This window comes from Hylaeus anthracinus, unplaced genomic scaffold (assembly GCF_026225885.1).
Source record: "Hylaeus anthracinus isolate JK02 unplaced genomic scaffold, UHH_iyHylAnth1.0_haploid 12000, whole genome shotgun sequence".
NCBI lineage: Eukaryota > Metazoa > Arthropoda > Insecta > Hymenoptera > Colletidae > Hylaeus > Hylaeus anthracinus.
The window spans coordinates 2,801,704-2,821,496 of NW_026534347.1; the positions used below are offsets into that span (position 1 = coordinate 2,801,704).

At 38.7% G+C, this 19,793-nt stretch overlaps 3 protein-coding genes across 4 annotated transcripts; 1 reads left to right on the forward strand and 2 right to left on the reverse strand.

Moving 5' to 3' along the window:
• Nucleotides 1-406: 406 nt before the first annotated feature.
• LOC128889990 (probable citrate synthase 2, mitochondrial) lies at nucleotides 407-2,967 on the reverse strand. The gene is made up of 8 exons (XM_054148104.1): nucleotides 2,836-2,967; nucleotides 2,529-2,741; nucleotides 2,119-2,457; nucleotides 1,845-2,050; nucleotides 1,399-1,531; nucleotides 1,133-1,324; nucleotides 830-931; nucleotides 407-745 (listed from the first exon to the last, which is right to left on the reverse strand). The coding sequence occupies exons 1-8, from the start codon at nucleotides 2,965-2,967 to the stop codon at nucleotides 536-538; spliced, it is 1,527 nt and encodes a 508-aa protein (XP_054004079.1). The 3' UTR covers nucleotides 407-535.
• A 2,719-nt stretch (nucleotides 2,968-5,686) lies between these two features.
• On the reverse strand, nucleotides 5,687-19,683 carry LOC128890000 (ras-like protein family member 10B). Its single transcript, XM_054148125.1, has 5 exons — nucleotides 16,494-19,683; nucleotides 13,794-13,954; nucleotides 10,388-10,624; nucleotides 8,889-9,092; nucleotides 5,687-5,813 (listed from the first exon to the last, which is right to left on the reverse strand). Exons 1-5 carry the CDS (start codon nucleotides 16,696-16,698, stop codon nucleotides 5,688-5,690), a joined length of 933 nt encoding a protein of 310 aa, XP_054004100.1. The 5' UTR covers nucleotides 16,699-19,683; the 3' UTR covers nucleotide 5,687.
• LOC128889988 (uncharacterized) lies at nucleotides 5,822-8,817 on the forward strand. 2 transcript variants are annotated; one of them, XM_054148100.1, is made up of 2 exons: nucleotides 5,822-6,775; nucleotides 6,925-8,817. In XM_054148100.1, the coding sequence occupies exon 2, from the start codon at nucleotides 7,084-7,086 to the stop codon at nucleotides 8,617-8,619; it is 1,536 nt and encodes a 511-aa protein (XP_054004075.1). In that variant the 5' UTR covers nucleotides 5,822-6,775; nucleotides 6,925-7,083; the 3' UTR covers nucleotides 8,620-8,817. The 2 variants fall into 2 exon arrangements, with proteins under 2 accessions (XP_054004075.1, XP_054004076.1); XM_054148101.1 differs by having other exon boundaries at nucleotides 5,823-6,775; nucleotides 7,104-8,815.
• Nucleotides 19,684-19,793: the final 110 nt, after the last annotated feature.

The window sequence follows — 19,793 nt, forward strand, 5'->3', positions numbered from 1 at the left end:
AGGACGATTAGGCCAGCATGATTTTTTTTCCAGAAAATTGAAGCAGTTTGGCTCTGGGTCCTGCCCACCCTTAATTCATAATTTTTGACGTGTATAACGTATCCTGTTCCGCCATTTTCTTTAAAATTACTCTGGCTTCAAGTTCAATTGGATATCAAGCTAAGCGGCAGTTTTAAAGATACATGTTATCTAATTTCTTTTACGTGTACTTCATACGTGGGTAGATAATTTGAAATCAGTATAAAGTATCACGAAATGTTTACTTTTAAATGCAGGCAGTAATTAGGAGCAGGAAAAAAGAATATTCTCGTGTTTGTTGGTATGCAATTTTTATTTTGAAAAAGAGTAAAGTAATTGTCTCTAATTTGTGACAATTGATGATTTGACAATTGACAAAATGATTTTCTTTGAAATGGTGGAACACCGGTAGAGCAGAGCAAACATTTTATTACTTGACGAAACGTACAAAAGCGAACGTAGAACTTATAAATTTAGAATGCTGCGGTAAAATACAATTACAATTACGAAACGATACTTATTTCCTGGAATGTTTCACGTGTTTCCCGCGTTTTTGTTTTCTTCGTGTCCCTTGGATAGAGTCCAGATAAGTGTAAGTGCATTTCGATGCTGGACGTTCGACTGGTGCATTAACAGCTTTTGTCCAAATGATCGATGCAACTGCACCCAGTGCTCGTGACATGCATAACAACACTTGATTGAAGTTCATGTCTTTCAATCCGAGGGACTTGCGTAAATGAAAAGTTAGGTAGGAAATTTTTATGTAGGATTAGAAATGATTAGACATGATAAAAATAATTTATTGTTATACCTGAAACACTGGGGCTGCGATTGTACTTTGTTCTGGATAAACTACTCTTCCCTTTGCAGTCTTTATTTTCGTAGTTAGTATTCGTGCGATAGCTTGCGATAACTATAAGAATGGAGAAGAAAAAACGAATGTTTTTTTATATATAGAGTACACTAAATCCAAATTTGGACTTATACATGCACTTTACCGACTGGTAGCCAGTTGATAGAATTCTTATCGACGCTTACCGACCGCCAGTATATGAATCAGTTTCTATGATAATCACCATTGGACGGTAAGTGTTAAGAAAATCGTGTTTTTTACCTTTGCGTCTGCATTATCCGCCATATTGTCTTTGACATAATTGATTAATGCTGTGTACCGTGGGTCGCAAATCTCGGTTTCCTGGTAGCCAATTAATTTATCTTTAGCGATCAGAGTTACGTAATTTGTCAACTTCTCTTCCTTCAGGTCTCGACCAAGGAGGGCTTGTATTTTCGTTTGAAATTCCATGTACTATATTATCAAAACAAAGAAATGAAAATGGAATAGAATTCTATTTTCAGAAAGGGTTAATACTATTAATTTACTTGCGCCAGTGTGCCACTGTTGGGTTCAACAGCATATGCCAAAACTCCTGCTGCCAGAGCTTGATTGACGTCCAATTGAGAGGCTCCAAGAATTTCCGTGACATGGACGGCGGGAACACCTCCGTCTTCGTCGCTGAGAAAATAGAATTGTATCCCGTGTGTACTAATAATTTCTTAGAAATATATCGGGCTGTCTGGAAAGTCCATGCCGATTTTTAGTAGGCATAGATACATGTCTGAATATATCGGAATGGCTGAAAACAAATAAAATGTGTGTATTCCTTAAGAGGTGGAAAGTTTGTGGAACAAAATGGTACATATATAAATCAATAAATATACATTAACATTCAAATATGCCTTTGAAGTTTTCTTAAAAATAAGCATGAACTTTCCGGGCAACCCAATAATTGTTAGGGTGTCCCAAAAATGATTGCAAGTAAACTCACGCATTCAACGTGACGTATAACCGAAGGAAGTCCAGCAACGATTTCTGATGGTTTTCCGAAATTTGAGACGCGTTGGATAAACATTCCAGGAGAAACTGAACCCAATCTCCTTCGTCCTTAACATCCCTCAATCCTTCGGCTTTAGCAGTCAGGCCAACTATCGCAGGTAGAGTGGCTAGTAGCTCCATGCTGTCTTCGTACGTATACTTGAAGGAAATTTAATCGTTTTATGGAAACTCTAACTAAAATTTAAGAAGGTACATTCTCAACTCACCTCCCAGTGAGTGTGACTCGCGGCACGATTCTTCAGCGCCTCTTTTATATGTTTGCTTGAGTCGAAGACGGTGAGGGCCACTGACAGTCTTCCCAAAGGTGACGTTGTCTTTGGTAGAGTTTGGAGAACGGAACCAACTATTCCTCCACCTGGTCCTGACCACCAATCCTTCCTCTTTTGACGTCGCGACGTCCAATCAGCGATCAACGACGCTGTTTGTTCATGCGTTGGGACGTCGCCAGTTAACAGCAACCAGAATACAGCTTCTGCGCTTGGTGACTTTCCTTGGCGGGGTAACAGAGTGACAACTTCCGGTATCGTTAGTCCCCTGTACTTAATCTGTGCAAAAGAAGCGATTACAATATTTATAATGCTCTTTGTAAACAAAGATTTATTGCAGCAATACTTACTCCATATTTTGCATCAGTCTCGCACGTTTCTCTGACCATGGTGTTCACCCCGTTCAACCCTTGGTACATGTTTTCCACGGTGATGTGACTGACTACGGAGGGCCCGTGTTGACGACGAAAATTTCGTAGCAGGTCGTAGTGTAGCGGAATCTTTTCGCACAGGGCTTCCTTTAGGTCTGTGCTTGTACTAGGCGTACCTCTCGTTGTACTCACCTTAACATTTATTTAACAAACATTTAATAATATTCGCACGAAGTACTTTAAGGAAGTGGCTCTCGAATTGTTTATATCTTTACTCGATTCCAACCGTCAATACGTGTCGTCGTCCTCCATAATTACTGTTGCTAGTATGGTTTTTCACGCCACCCATAATCATCATCTGTAGATTTGCATGTTGGACTCCTCTCCATGCCTGAAACATCCTTCCAAATTCTCTCATCTACGAACAGCAGCCTTCGAAAGGTGAATCCTTAAAATCTACGCATCCAACTATCTCTACACCATATTGCGTTCCTGTTACTGTTTTTGCTGTTGGTTCAGCGTTGTGTGAAATGCGGCGAAAAATTTAGGCATTGCTCCGCGTCTAGACAAGGTGAAAAGGATCAATTCATGATGACTTTCTTTGACGTATCTCACGCAACGATGTTCTTTTGTCACTTGACTTTCGATTCGATATCGCTACGTTTCGTGCGATATTTCTGTTTCCTAAAAAATGAAGCCGAGGAACGGATAAAAGGTTAATTAAAGGTAGAATTAAATCTTCAATTTGTTTTCTTTTTCTTTCTTTTTTTTTTTTTTTATTATTGCGTTACTCCTGCATACAAAATAGTGAATGGTATTTTGTATGTAAAACGACGCTTGTTCGACATTCGATGGCTGTACAAATCGCGCCGAGAGTTTACCATGTCTACACCCTATATGTATTTCGGTACAAAGATTTCCAACGAACACATGTTTGTATGTTGCGTGACATAGAATCGCGCTGTCGCGATCGCGATATATTCAACATTTACGTATGTATATTATTGCACAACCTACGCGTGCAACGGACAACAAGTTTAATCTAGAAATCAACGATCGATTCGCTGCGTTCATTCGGTCGAATGTAAAAATTCTCGAATCCTCCATAGATCGTATCCGGCATCTTCTTCATCGTAGTAAGATAGAACCGAACTCAATTGGTCGCTCGAGGCCGCTACCCCCATCACATCGTACAACTACCCTCTGTCTTCATCTCCCCTTAGTGGCATTGAACAACCAACTAAGTTTAATTCACCTATAGTCGCCGATAAAATTGTTCGGTCGATAATATTGCGTTTGCTTAACATACGTATAAACAATAACAACGGTAACACACACTTTATAGACCTGCACGACCGTGTACACTGCTGGCCACGCATACAGGGACGACAATTTTGTGTTTATTAAAATTTAATTTTTTCATCGTCTTTCGAAGTGCCAAAAAAAAGGGAGCGTTAACAATTTACCTGAAAGAATTATTTCAAAGAAACGTCACGGAGGACATGAAACACAGCTAGTGTTCCTTCCTGCTTTTAGTTTCTAATTTGTCTCGACTTTGATTGTACATTTTTTCCAACAGAAAATGATTAACGGGGCACTTAGGGATTATCGTATATATTTAAAGATTCTCAGGTACACAGAACGCGTATGTAAACGAGATCGTAGATAGTTAATTTTAATAGTTAATTTAAGTAGTTAAACATTATTTAGTCGACCCTTTGACAGGGAAGGACGAAGGTAAAGCGATGTTCGCGAGTGTTATGCTTTTCGATGAAGAACATTTCGTTAAAAGAGTTCTAAAACTTTAAAGGTTTCCAAAAAGTTATGTATGTAGTTAAAATAGAGAGCTGAAATTGTACTTTAGATCAGTAGAAACGCTTGCGCTTACTTCCGTGTGAAGTGAACGTTATCCATCACAACGGTGAAGGAAAACCTTCGTTAAGTTTATTTGAACTTACAATAATAGAACTTATCACCGTTAAAAACAGTCCAACCTGTATGTGGCTGGCAGTGTACGTGTACAATACTTCGTAATATCAATAGCTACCCTTACGAACTAATGATTAATTCCTTAACAGTATAGTAAAATATATGTATATTGTATTCACTATTGCTTGATCTGAGGTAACTCTCAATAACACGCTATTGTTACATTTATTTGTTTGCTATTATTATTATTATTATTATTATTATTATTGTTATTATTATTATTATTGTTATTACTATTAGGCCGAATGCATTGCCGGAAGATAAACTAAAGTTTCATGATTGCTTCGTATACGTGAAGTATAGTAGTAAAACATTAAACAACGTGGGAAGAGTAAAACATATCACAGATAAAGAAACGTGAACAACAAAGCGTAATTTTGTTGCGTTTGTACAGTTTCCCTGGTATTCCTCGAGGTACAATTTAAACGGTACATATATCGCGTAAGTGCAAACTGAGTTGTACATGGGTACACAGTAGTATTCGGCAGTCGATTTCATGTATAAGTATTTCGCAACCTTTTTCGTTAGACTCGACGCGAACGAGTAACTGCAATTGTACGAGACGATTGTATTAATTTTCAATGTTAAAGTCACACGATGAGCAGTTCCATTAGGGGAATATTCACAGACGACATACGGGGATATCTAAATACGCAAAGTACATTCGGTCTTCGCTTTTGTCATTCGCTCTTTGGTTTCCTAATACTGTCAATACCGATCTTTCATGAAAGTCAACGCAACCGATTCTTTGCAATCGATCAAAACTTGCGAAATAACGAGGATTTTTAGCATCACTTTTACCTTTATTTTCCGCCACGATCGTTGGATGTGACTAACGCTAACGTAAAAAGAAGATCATCGCGTCATGTTGGAACCAATGCGGTTATATAGGCGAACGTAACTTTCACGAAAGAGCTGAATATTACAACTCGTTAAAACGAGCTTACGTTTGCCTCACGATCCCCCTCTAAGTTGAGCTTTCGCATTAAGCTTCTCCCGAGTCTCTCGAGCAAACCTTCCCTCCGTTTACTTTTGTCTTTCGCCTTCGACTCGAGTGACTTACGACCCTGCATCGTGGTAAGGGAAGAAGCAGCTTCTCCTTATAATACGGTCGCAGAAGTCGAGTACGCTGATGCTTTGGTTTCAATGTCAGAGAAGAATACACTTTGCGCTGGTGTCGTGGGGATGTGACCGCAACGGCTGCGAGGGTGCAGACGTGGGAGAGGGTGGTCTACCTTCGACCGCCTGGATGCTCTTCATTAATTCTCGGAACACCTGTAGTTATTCATTATTGCTTTTAAAAGTTTGTATCAAAAAGTACAATTAATTTACGCGCCCTCCTTTTGAATTTAATTTCAGTGGCGCCATCGGTGGCAAAACGCCCAAGTTTGTAGTAAAAATAGTTCCCACTGTTTTTTTATAGATGGCACAACTAACTAAAGAAGTCGATAATTATTGCTGCATTGAATAAATATTCGTATAAACGATAAATTCTAGATATTAACTAATATATTGAAGTCTTATATAGCCAAAAATTGTATTAATTTATGAAAAATAAAGAATAATTGATTTAAAAATATTAATGGGGCCATCTAGCAGTGATAGTGGGAACTATTTTTACTACAAACTTGGGTGTTTTGTCACCGATGGCGCCACTAACTAAAGAGGTCGATAATTAGTCCTGCATGAAATAATTATTCAAATAAGTGATAAATTCGACATAATTACCAATATATATAAGTCTTATAAAGCCAACAATCGTATTAATTATTCATTTATGAAATAGTGGAAGCTCTTTTCACTACAAACTTCCGAAGGTTCCAAAATTAGTTCGTTCTTTTGACCACGAGATGGCGATACTGATTTTGTGTCCATGATTCCATGAAACGCAACAATCCGCTCGCAACGTCCTGATCTAACCACAAAATTGTTGTTCATTTTGTTCTTTTAAACTTATGTAGACAATTTTATCACAAATATGAATCCACTGATTCAATTTTTAACATTCGATACTTCGTTTAGTAACAAATGATTGCTACAGATGATAGAAACTACCAGAAACTGTACGCAAAGTGAAAATTGTATTCTTCTGTTTAAAAATCACTTGTTTTTGAATTCATATAATATTAAACGTTTGAATGCATTATTGTTGTAACCACAAGTGCTGTGAATTGAAATTCTCAATTGTCTTGGTCAATTAATCTCGGTTCTGTCATTGTCATGGCTTCTGGTCCAACGTAAGTTTATAACCTTCTGGACTCATAACGTTCCTATCGTTTACTTTAAGTTCCAGTTTACTTCTTGGTTTTTCGTTTCATACGTGTATTTCGTTTACATAAATAGAATCCAATTCATTTTCGTAATTTAAATTAATATTTCTTTGCAGTAAAGTCATATCTTTTAGTTCGATTTTATTTTCGAATGAAATGTTTATATCCTGTGTTTCCTCGAAGAAAATTTGTTGATAAAGTGAAAATTAAACGTATTTGGACGAAAATAGTGTAGTGAATAATAGAAAGTGTCACATGTAATGGAAGAAGCATGAATGGAGATGTTTTGTTCCAGGAAATTTAAAAGAAGTCATAACTCAAATAATACTTCTATGAACAATCATAAGAAAAGTAATTATCAGGAGGAGAGTAATGATGCATCTTCTAGTTCATCCGATTATGAAATTTTTAAATCGCTGAGCTTTAGAAAGCAACATAATGTTAACAAGCATCGTAGAAAAAGTTATGCACTTAGACGTGCAAGATACAAACGTATAATAGTGAATGATAGTAGGAGTGATGAGTTCAGTGTGATTGATTCAGTAGCAAGCAGCAGTCCTAAAAAGAGGAACCAGCAACCGGCTGCTCCAAACTTTAAGCCTAGTATTAACAAAGTTATAGAAGGATTTAAACAAATTTTTGTAAAATTTACATTACAATTGAATAAGTTACAACTGGAGGACCTTAAGAACGAAATAATAACAGAAGAGAATGCAGAAAATATAATATTTATTATCAGCTGCATCATTAGCAAAATGAAGGAAGAATTGACCAACCATGAACAAAAATTGAATAATGAATACTTTCAACAGAGTATGACAAATAACTGTAAAATCACTGTTTTGAATTCACTGTCTAGAAGGAGTTCTAATACTGAATATTTGCAACCGCACACTAAAAGCAGTTCAGAATCTGATAGTACATATACTAATATAATCTCTACACGTAGATCCAAAACATCCCTGACTTTGAGTGAAAACTTAAGACACAATTCAGATTTCTTAAAAAGTAAAGATACAACTCTATCGCGATTAGATACTAGAAATGATATAGGAGAATCATCAAAAGAAAATTCTACTTTCCCCATTAAAGTACACAATAATAATTCCTCATCAAGCAATCTTAAAGATGTGCAAATCGTTTTACATAAATTAAGTGATATTAATGTTATTAAAAAATCTGCAAAAAATCCCACAATAGAAACAAAAGTCACAGAAGGCAATGTATTAAATTTAGAAGTTTTAAAATCAAAGCTTAATGAAATAAAAAAGAATTTTCCCGTGATTGAAAAAGACTTATATACAAATAATTTCTCGGAAGAAAAAGAAGACTACTCTAGCGATGTAGATAGTACGTGTAGTACAGTAGCTTTAGGATATTCAAAAAAAAGAAGTATGCATGAAGATGACAAGTTCAAAGATCTGACGAATACTGATATACATAGGTATAATAGTAGATCGAAAAGTCCTAGCGTAGGGTTGAGTACGTCGTTAGTACAACTGGATGATACAATTCAATTCTACAATTCCGATTCGGATGAATCATTGATAATGGTAGTACCTGATAAATCAGTTCCACAAATTCCAAAAAATAAGGATGTAGATCATTCCCAAATCAAGAAAGCAACATCTCCTTTTTCCGAAATAAGTACGTTAATCGCGAAGTATCCTTCGATATCCATTGTGAGATCAAATTCACCTAGAAAGTCAACTAGTAATGAAAATAAAATTGATAGAATGTTAACCATGGATTGCCGAGTTCTGGTCGAGAAACTTGTATTACCAAACGCTGGAAAGCCCAGTAATAAATAAATACGACTAAAATTACCACGATTAATGTTTACACTTAGATTAAATTTTTATCGTTCGATAAAAAGAGATAAACGATACCCAGTGTACATAAAAGTATAACGAATTTGTGAAAGTCTACAAACTTAGATATGTAAGAGATAGTTTTACCCTTTAAAATAAAACTAAGAAAAATGACTTTTTAAATAAGTTATTCGATACCTTTTTATTAGCTCTGATTATTTTTCCACGTTCCAAGAGCAGTGAAAGGTAAATGTTAATGTTGCACATACCTGTACGACGTGGCAGTTAAATCTTGCGCTGCACTCGACGTAGCCGCACCGCCAGTGCTTCCGGACTAGATTGACGATGTCCCTGTACTTAGTCCCTGAAGCAGTCGCAGGCGACAATTCGTCTTGCTTGTTCCCGACCACTAATAACGGCACACCCCTCATGTCTCTGGATTCGTAGATTTGCTCTCGTAACGTTCTAATGTACTGCGAAATCAGAAACGAAATTGCTTCAGCATCGACGCCGAAGAAAAATGCAGGACGAACTAAACTAGAAAATTGTGCTGTTAAATTCAAGCCGAAAAGTAGCATCTCGATGTTCGTCTACGTTCTTAGACGTTTCGGATGTTACAAGTCTGTGTTTGAAATACTCTCGAATCGCAGCCATTCGCGCGCGCGGGAGCCCCACACGTCTCGGTATTAAGGGTAGCTTTTGAAAGAGTGAAATTTACTTTCCGTCCCTTTCAGTCTAACTTACGAACCACGGGGATGCAATAATCAAACTTGGTATCCAACTTCCGTGAAAATACGGGACGTTGGAGTGTCTCGAAACGAAGTTCCGATGTTCGACGTCGTTCTGAATCTGGAACGATACTCGAAGAGAGCGAAAAGTCGAAGTTACCCACCGACGCGGTGCGTGCAGCTCATCCAAATCGCGTTAATCCTTTCGTTCGCGATTCTAAAGTTCCTAAGAATTAGAATTTCATTTGTGGCGCACGAACGCAACGAGTTATTTCGAATTTTTTCACGCGGCTCTCAAGTTCTTTCGTTAGTTTGATACATATGATTTTCGTGGTTTCCTTCAAAGTGGAACGTATTTCATAAAAACTGATAGAGTGTGATAGAGAAGAACCTTAGGCGATGGAATAAGGAAAGTTCGCAACCCTCTGCTAAATGTAAGGAAGGGTCTTTAATGAAAGAGGAGTTCTCACAGGAATTGGGGTGGAAAATCCTTTTAAAGAGAGTGTAGGGAGTGGACTTGTTTATCCGGATCTTTCAAAACGAAATTTTAAAGTGGACGCACAGTTTCGAATTGCAAATTTAGTTTTTGTTTCCACTACAATGGAGTCACTGAAAAGTAAAACCTTTTCGATGTACTAACTGCAAGGTACACTTCGGTCGACACGAACTTGGTAAACTGAGGCCATGTAAACAGTGACTAACTAGTTAGGAGACGGTGCTGTTACTTTGTTAACTTTCTAAAGATAACGTGTACACTTCTCGTATCAAGTAGATCTGTAGCAACGGATTCAACGACCAGTTTAAATTAAACAATTATCAAGAATTTTCAGGGGTGAAACAACGGGAAGCTAGACTACTTCCATCGCCCTATGGCCATTGTTCCATTGCATTCATTTCTGTGATTTAAACCCTTCGCCCCTACAAAATGGCCCATCGATCGAAACATGTCGTCATCGATCCCCTTTACGGATCCATTCGTTAAGAAATTCGACTAACCTAATCAATCTGCGGTCAAGTGACTTTGAGTCCTGCACGCGTACCTGAAACGTGTCCTGATTGCTGAGATCGAACACGAGCACGTAGGCGTTGGCACTTCGTAACCCGTAGTAACGGAAGTCCGTCCACTCGAGGTGCGAGCTGACTGGAAAGTACGGGATCATCGGTAGATCGGTGATTTTCAGCTCGTACAATCGATTGGCGAGTACCACGCTAGGGTAAAAAGTCTCCCTGCGCTCGGTCTGCATGTACTCCTCGGAGAATTCGCTCCACACGAATTGCTGAAACGCACAAACGACTCTTGACGATGGTACAGAGTGGTTCGAACAAATACAGCGTTGGAGGAGGAAGTGAAACGTTTGTATTCGAAGTGTAATTTATTAAGGAAGAGGCAAATGCGTGGATGGATGATGAGGAGAGCGGAGGCAAGGGGAAAAGGAGGGAGTTAATTTAGGGAGGAAGGTTAGAACAAGAATGGGTTTAAAAAATGTTGTACAAAGAAAATGTATTATACAGAGTTGGGAGAAGGGAACGGAATACATGTAACCCTCCGGGGATTAAACCACGTACATAAAATTCTAAATGCTCATAATTAATTTATCCGATCTACATACACGCCAACACCGTCACAAGATTGGTAAATTATGTTAAGAAAATATTTGCACAAATCACGAAGAAAATTTCAGCCGGAATTATAAAATAGCAGAATCCTTCCCCATTTTCGATACGTACGTTTCGCAGTTTCCTCTTGAAGATCTCCGAGCTATTCCATAATTCAACGGTCAATATTTTAACGAAACGTTTGGCTCTTTCAATTAACGTGAAATCGCTCGCTAAAATTCCCGTTGAAACGCTGTCGGACGTGTTGTGCACTTGGCGTGACCGATTAAATATTCTGCAGTCCTTTTTCGATGGCTTTCAATTTCCTCGGGGGCGGCGACAGTCGCCAACGGTAACCGGAAACTGGGCCCGGAAATTAACGGAAGTCGTTTCGCGTCTTACGAAAGCACTGTTCGCTCGCGACTCGATTGAACGTCTACGTGGCTCGCGTCCGTTCTTTTTCGATAGCAAAACACAAGAGGTTTTATCGCGATATTATCGATCACGGTCCACGACGCAATTAAGCTTCCGTTTCTTTCTTCTCTCGCTTTTCCTCGTACATTTCGTACTTTTTGACTTGTCCTTAACTCGGAAGTAATAAATAAATCATTTCCAGTGCTCGTAACACAGAAAAGAACAATTCTTTCCACAAAGAAGTCCTTTGGGAACAATGAGGTCAATAATTACCGCGATACAAATGTTCTTCAATTTCTATTTAAAAAAATACGTTAGGCAACAATATCGAAACTCACGGTATTTTTTTTTCTCGTCGATTATCAGAAGTAAAATCAAATGTCCCTGAGGTAGAGAAATTGAAAAGATCCCTCTATTTTGGAAATGTATTTTAATTCCTCCGTTAAGATCTTCGCCATTAGCGCCAGATTACTACGTATTAGCTAAGTGATCCCAGACATTTTTTCGGTTACATACACATTTGGGTTTTGCATTTGAAATCGGATTATAAAACAAGGGGAAGTGTTCCCTCGTAAGAACCTCCAATAACACTTCCAGCTGTGGGTGTTCAAAGGGGAGCAGGGTCTGAAATTCAGACTCTGAATGCGCGCTCCTCGGTGTTACGTAAACGGAATATGAACTTTGAATAAACAGGAAAACGTAAGAGAAGTCGCGAAGAGTTTACCGCGATTAAAAATCATTCGTACGGTTGACTGTACAAATTGCGGGAGTGTGAAACGAATTGGTTTGCACTGAAAGCAAAAAAAAAAAAAAAAAAAAAAGAAAACAGAAAAATAAAGCTAAAAGGTGGACGAAGAATTGACGGTCGAGCGAGGCGCTGGTTTAATATCCGTTGATTGCAAATTTCATTTTACTAAATGGAATTACACTGGCTCTTTTATTAACGAACGTTACGAAGCCTGGGTAGAGTGTTCATTATCTAGATACGCGCTCGTCCAATTATTTTCAGCTATACCCGGTGTATCGCGCAATTGGGACGTGTTGTGCTTCTTGTTACGTCTTGTGGATGTGCGAGCAAAAGTTGAATGGCATAACGAGGTCTGCTCATAGTTCTATTTTCAATCCACAAACACGCCGATGCATCCGTAGAGTGCAAATGCATTTCTTTGCTTAAGTGCCATTACACGTTTCTTTCGAATCACAGATGCACAAAGGTGAACCAAGGTTGAGAACGTGGATTCTTTTGGCGGTGGAAATCTATATTTGATTAGGCTCGTTTCATTTCATTTGGCTGGCTAAAGACAAAGGATGATCACCACTGTTTTGCATAAATCGATTCCTCTCTCCAGCCATCGTCTTAAAGTATTATAGAAAAGTGTTTGTAAGCTGCGATATCGAAAAGAAAAAGGTCCAGAAAGTGTTTTCCACGTAACGGCGGGACGTTTAATCATCCGCGGATTTAATTAAACAGAGTTTGGTAGATGACATTCATCAATCTTGAGACAATGTTATCGGGCTACGTTGTTAGGGAAATTAATTATAAATATTTATTCAGAACTTAGTGGTTACTATCACGTCAGAATATTTTTGGAATAAAATGGAGAATTATAGGGACCAGGGTGGAAATCGGGATGAAATCAACAGGAGGGCGATTCTTCATGGAAAACTGAATCTAAAATGTGGAATAACATTTTTTGTTACGATGCATAGCTTTCGAAAATTTCGATCTTGAAAATTAGCTAACATGGCTGACTATTACTGGCTATTTCTACTTGCGTTGATTCTTGTATATGATGACAATTCCTCTTTACATTTATTCCGGAACTAATTTAGCCTGCTTTTAAATACTATTTAGTAGATCAAAGAACATCGATAAGAAATAAATAATATTCCATCGCAGTCAATGTACACGAATATTACCTCAAGTGGAAACGGCCAGTGATGGCCAGACACGCGAACCAAGCCACGCTGAATAGCGTCCACGACAAGCTTTCAAAATCGATTTTTCCAAAAACAAAGCCCGAATGGGTAAACCTTTCGCGTCACATTTTTAGTGTATTTATCGAAGTAACATTTTTCGGTATTGTATTTTTCATTCTCTTTTCGATCGCATTACGCCAGTCTGTCCATTATTGTTTTTTATTCGATACTTCACGTCATATGATAAACAATCCTGGTGTAGTAATAATACATTATTTTTGTTATTGCACGTCAATGTCCCCGAGGAAATTTATCATGTGATATGTCAGTGTCCCCGAGGAAATTAATCATCTGACATATCACTGTCCCCGAGGAAATTAATCATTTGCTTGGGCAAAGCATATGTCGTTAAGAATACTTCAAACATCTCGCGATGCACTGCCTTCGTATTTTTATTAAAAAATTGTCGATCCATCGAGTTTGAAATTGATCTGTTTCAATGGAAATTGTGCTCACCCTAATTATGCTGGACTTTCCCACCCCAGGTGCACCGAGAAACACAACTTTGACACGATCCAGAGTGTCTGCGGGGCTTTCTTCCTCTTTCGATCCGCTTTCGGCGTTTTCACAGGATATCGACTCGCCTCCTTTCCTCTCGAAAAAGTCCAGATCGAGATCTACGAACCATTCACACAATCCATGACTCGAACGTATTTTCACTGTTGACAAACAAGCTTGCAAGCGTGAACAAGAGTCACTGTTTCAACTCAGTCTCGACGTAATGTTTCGAGGCACCTTCGATACCTCGAAGACCAAAATTATTACGATTAATGCTGTTATCTTAATATGGTCTTTGGGTCATCAAACCTGTGAATTCTAATATTTTCATTATGCAACGATCGTGGATCTGGCGATAACTCGAATCTACGAATTGAAACGCTAGAACAATTAAATCCTGAATTTTTGTCAGTTAACGTGAAATTTCATTTTCGCGAAATTACTCGGAACGTTGTTCACAACAATTGTTAAATTAACACGCGGATTGCTTTGGAGTTGTACGCGCCAAACCTCGAAATGAGCTTCCTTTTAGTTTAAATTAATTGTCCCGGAAATATCCGATGGAAATGTTAAGCTTTCAGCATTTTCAGAAATGTTAAGCTTCGTTTTCGAAAAGTATAAATGTAGTGCATGTAAAACAAGCTTATATAGAATTAGTTATAGCAACGTATTATAATATTTGTTATCGGTGGATTTCTCGGTGTGCATGGGAGAAGCACTAATTGCTCCTCTTCAGGGAAATTTGTAAAGGGAAGTCGGACTGTTTGTAGATAATTCAAAGGTAGAGAAAGTTTGAAATTTGGATGGCTCGTTGCAAGCGAGGGCCTCATGCTCCCCGTTAGTAAGAACGTTTGCTAACGACGTGTATTGACTTTGAGTTTGGCTGCGTTTATAACTCACTTACAGCTACAGTCAGTCGCAGCATTTCTCATACTTTGATTTCTGCGTATTCTTTAATTTTTATACTCATCGTAACGCTTCCTTTTTTTTTTTTTATCAAATAAGAATGATTATTTAAAGAATGTAATTATAATAACTCTGGTTTCGTTTCATTGGCGTCACTTGGACTTGGAATACCTTTTGTGTCCTTCCGAAGTTTTCCTCCACAATATCTTATTCATGAGCCAAGTGAATATTTTTACACGTGACCTACAAGGAATATCTTTTCCTTTGGTTCAAAAATCGTGCCACGTTTGGCTTCGCGGATGGGATTGCACTCGCTACATGACTTATTTCCTCGTTTGAGAGCTAGCCAAATTACTAATTCCGCAGCGACATATTTCCATCGAACCATAAACTACATTTTCCAATTCAATTTTTCTCTTAAATTTTACCTTTGAATAATCGTAATCATCGCCGCGTAACAATACTTAATCCAACGAACTATTTTAAACAACGTCAGTATTTAATGAAACGACTTTTTCAAACACAAACAAGATTTTTTTTTTACAAAAGGATTTTACTGAATATTCGAGGGGATTCCGAATGGTAGTTGCAATTTGCGCCTTCTGGCACAAAGGCGATCAATGGATCGGTATTTTTTTTTTTTTTTTTAATGCTTGCGTTTGGGCGTTCACGGAACAGGATTTTATACCGTTTCGCGGAACGCTTTGACTGGTGCAATCGTTTAATGAGAGATTTAAGAACGAGAGGAAATTTGTCGAGTTTTTGTTGTGGAACGTGATTGCATATCGAGGATTTTCCGTTTCGCGCGCGGATTATAGAACGTCCAGCCTTTTTCTTTCATTGAAAGTAAATCATTAACGGCCGATGTCACAGAGGATACAAATAGAAACTGAAAATATATTTAATACCAGAAATTTGTTAACCAGTCCATACGTTACTTAAAGAATAGTTACAGCAAAGTAGAGTTGGAGTCATAATTATTTAAAGAATACAGATTCAACGCTAGTAAAACACTTCTCTTTAAACAATGTTAATCGTTAACTTAAATCTCCTACATTAGAAATGTTCCTATCGCATTCGACGAAGATGCACTTTAACGAATGCCTGTTTTTCTCATCGATCTCCACACAATTCCAAGTTTTTGCTTTGACCACTTCAAAGGCACCGAATAGAGTCTCCATTCGCCTAAAAGAAAAAAAAAAAAAAACGCGTCCCAGCGGACGCTTTCAAGCCACAAGTCGCGAAAATTTCCGCTCCTCAAGCTCGTTTGCGCTTTTCCGCGTGGTTGAAGCATCGAGAACACCGAGTTTCAGCGAAGATTTGAATTTTAAAGAAATCCCACTCTCCCTTCAAAGCGAGAAGGTTCGTTCCTTTGGTTTGCACGTGACTTTGCTTTCGGATCACAATTTTTAATAAAAACCACTGATTTCTTCTATTATACAACATGTAACATCAGAGTCTGACCTAACTCTTCAAGCTTAGATGCCTTAAAAGCTACCCTGCCTACTGGTGAAGCTTTGTTATTTTATTTAAACTGTTTTATTTACTCTACAATGCTACGAATTAACGTTACAATGTTAAATAACATAACAGACGTTCGTGCAAACAAAAATTAGTAAGTCGACGTTGCTCTTCATCGAATTTAATTTTTCATTTAAATCCTGTGCCCGCATAGAGTATCTACTAATCACTAATTAATCACAGAGGTCATTCACTGGCCAACTCTTGCACGCGCGAGTCGAAATTCATTACCGAGGGAGAGTGGTTTGTTCCCATGGGGGGTCGATTGCGCCGAGAGCATGTCGTTTTCTTTTCTCGAACGATCCATCGGTGTCGATCGCCCTGGCACGACATGGAGAAAACGCGAGAAGCGGTTCACACCTGCGTGGCACAGGAACCTTCGCGGTCGACGCTCGCAGCTCGACTGACTGCTCGGGTCTCTCAACGGGAGCCACATGGCCCCCTCGGTGGGCCACGCTGTGTTTCTTGGGGACCACGAGCGATAGACGCAATTAAACGAGGAATAAAATGCAAGTTTTCCGATTTGCCAGCTCAAACGTGCAAAATAAATCTCGCTTAACTTAGTTTTAATTACTTTCTACGCTTTAAGCGACCGAAAATAAATTTTGTATTGGTTCTTCTATTCGTATACCTATGTATATGTATATGTAGAACAAACGCTGAGCGTGTTTGTTTTGCTTTTTTCTCTCTGCGTGGTCACTGCTGTTCGAAGTTAGTTACCGATCGACCGTCGAAGCGTGTACTCGTTCTGTTTATTAAATATACAGGATGTCCCAGAATTAGTGTAATAAGTAGAAATGAGGGGAAGCTGTGATCATTGATACGTATAATACAATCGAGGGGGTCACGAGGTGCTAAAGTTGAGAAACGCTGGTCCAGAGTTCGGGCAACTCGAGCGATCAACGACACTGATTTACGGGCATGCCCCCGAGTCTCCAGCATCCTCGAATCCATCGGGACCGCGTTCAAATTCGTTAACGCATTCGTGTCTGGTTACGTAACTGAGTTGGATTATACTTTGATTACTTTCGTAATTGGTTAACCCGTCGCCAGTGGCTGCGTTCCCACGTGTGACGCGCGACGCTAAACCGCTCTAAAGGCTTAAGGGTAGTGTTTTCCAAAATGGAAGCCGTACGCCCCAACGACACTGTCAGACAGTGCCCTGCTCTCCGTGATCACGGAAGAAACATTTTAACACAGAAAAGTACAGACTCAACTTGAACGTTCGTTTATTCTTCTTGTATCGTTTTATTCAACACGTTGGTCGCGAGAAACGGGTGACAGAACGTACAAAAATTAATTCCAACGGCGTGGAATCAATAAAAATAAATTTGGATTTATGAATCTGGAGACCTTAAAATATTAAATACTACGACAGATATTAAATTATTTAATCTGTAATACTCTCGAGAGAAAATTTGAACTTTTTCATTATTTTTAGCCTGCCAGCCAACGTGTTAAACTTCCATTTTTAGATTGAGATTCATGCACAGATATGTTACGCATTATTTACAGAGTATACTGTGTAGTAGATACGTTTTATTTATTACCACGAGCATTTACGAGCGCGTTCCAAATTGTCAGACGAAACAAAAGTTGCGCCGAAAGTAAATCATGCTCGGGTAGTCGACGATACACCTCGTAATTAGTAATTCGTTCGATTCATTAGTAAATATACATTTATCAATATTACCATTCCATTAGCTTATTAAATCAATCGTGACCAGAATCGCGATCGTTTCATTATTCATTATTTTGATTAATTCACTTTGGATATTTCTGTTGGCCTTCAGCCACGATTATCGATTGCATGGTAATTACAGTTATTATTATCCGGTGTCTTGATTACATTTTGCCCAACTCTGTTACAACGTGGCGCGCGATTCTTGCATGGTAAACAATGGCAGCTGTGCTAGTATTACATTCTGTACGATAAAGTTTGAAATAATTGACACAGCAGTGTGTGTTCCCATCGATTAAAGTAAACAACGAAATGTCACGTTAACTAGTGTGTTCTGGGAAGTAACGGTGAAACAGTCACTGCATATTAGTTTCAAATTATGTGCTGGCGTTCGTAATCAGGGTAAAAATAGAATCGACCGGTTCGTTAATCAAATTCATCCAGCAGTTTTAAAGCCCTGTATGGAACGGATAAGTCGACTTTACATAATTCCCTGGAGAGATTTAAATCGCACGAATCTCTCGCAGACATCTGTGATTAATGAGCTCCTGTCATTCCTTAATCTCTATTAAACGTACCGAGTATTCGGTGAATTGGAAAACCGTGCAACGAGTATTCAATAGAGGATCCAGGAACAGCGTTTAATATCGAAAGAAATTCATTTCTATATCTTCGATCAATTTACACTCGTTTTGCATACATTAAAATCATCGAGCAAAGCGTCGACGACTTCCAGGCACGATAAAGACGTGGATCGCTCGCGAGACTTGACATCGAAGACAGCAAATCCTCGTGAAAGGGCGATAGGGGATGCGAGAAAGGCGATCCTGAATTCGCGAAACACGATAGGGACGGTAGATAAGCGATAGAAACGTCTCCTCGTAGAGACTCGCGTCATGGATCTTCAACATGATCACGGGAGACGCAGAGGACTCCTCGGACCCAATAAGGCAATATCAGGCTCTTGGGAATTCGGTGTAGGCAATCGAGGACTGTTTGGACGTGATAGGGAATAGCTGCAGACTTGATAAACCGAGTAAAGCTTGGGAGATTCCTAAGAGACAACGATCGAAGTTCAAGGTCTCGAGGATAACTCATGGACACGTAAATTTCGATAGGAAAGTTTCAGCCCCATCAGCAAAGTTAAGGACTATATATCTCAAATTGTTTTGCTTCTAATCTGAACTTCAGGGTGAAACCATTAATAGACACCTGGGGGATGTAAATTGGAGGGTGAGTTTTCACAAGTACAAGTTTCTAACTGTAGCTATAAAGTATAATTGATACACGATGATAGGGGATCTTAGAGTCGTACAGATAAAAAGGATCCTTGATAAACAGGAAAACAAAACTTGAGGAACCTGGAAGAGACAATTTGTGAATATCTAGGATTCAATAAAAATGCCCAATATAGGGACAACCTCTTAATCTTCTATAACCCAAATTGGTGTCCATCACACTAATAAGAGCAAGTCGAAGAAACTAATAAGGTCAACGTTGGCTTCGTGAAATCCGATAAAACCAATCGAGAACACTTGGGAACCGATGGGGGATACCCCCAGAATCCTAGGTATCGATAGAGAACACCCACGCTCTAGGTTTCATTGGCAGCTGCGACGAATGTCTCCGAGGGATAGACTCGGTTCAAATGATCCTGTCCTACAACTATCGCGGATAAATGGGAGGCGCGAGGCTGCAGTTACTCAAGGAAAATTCCATTTCCTGAGACGCTTTGGCAAGGAAACATTTCATTCAATCCAGTTTTACTTTGACAGAGTACGAACGAAAGGAGTTCTTCTGTTTATTATTGAAAATTTCTAACGTTTTCATGGTCCCTGTTTTATTAAACT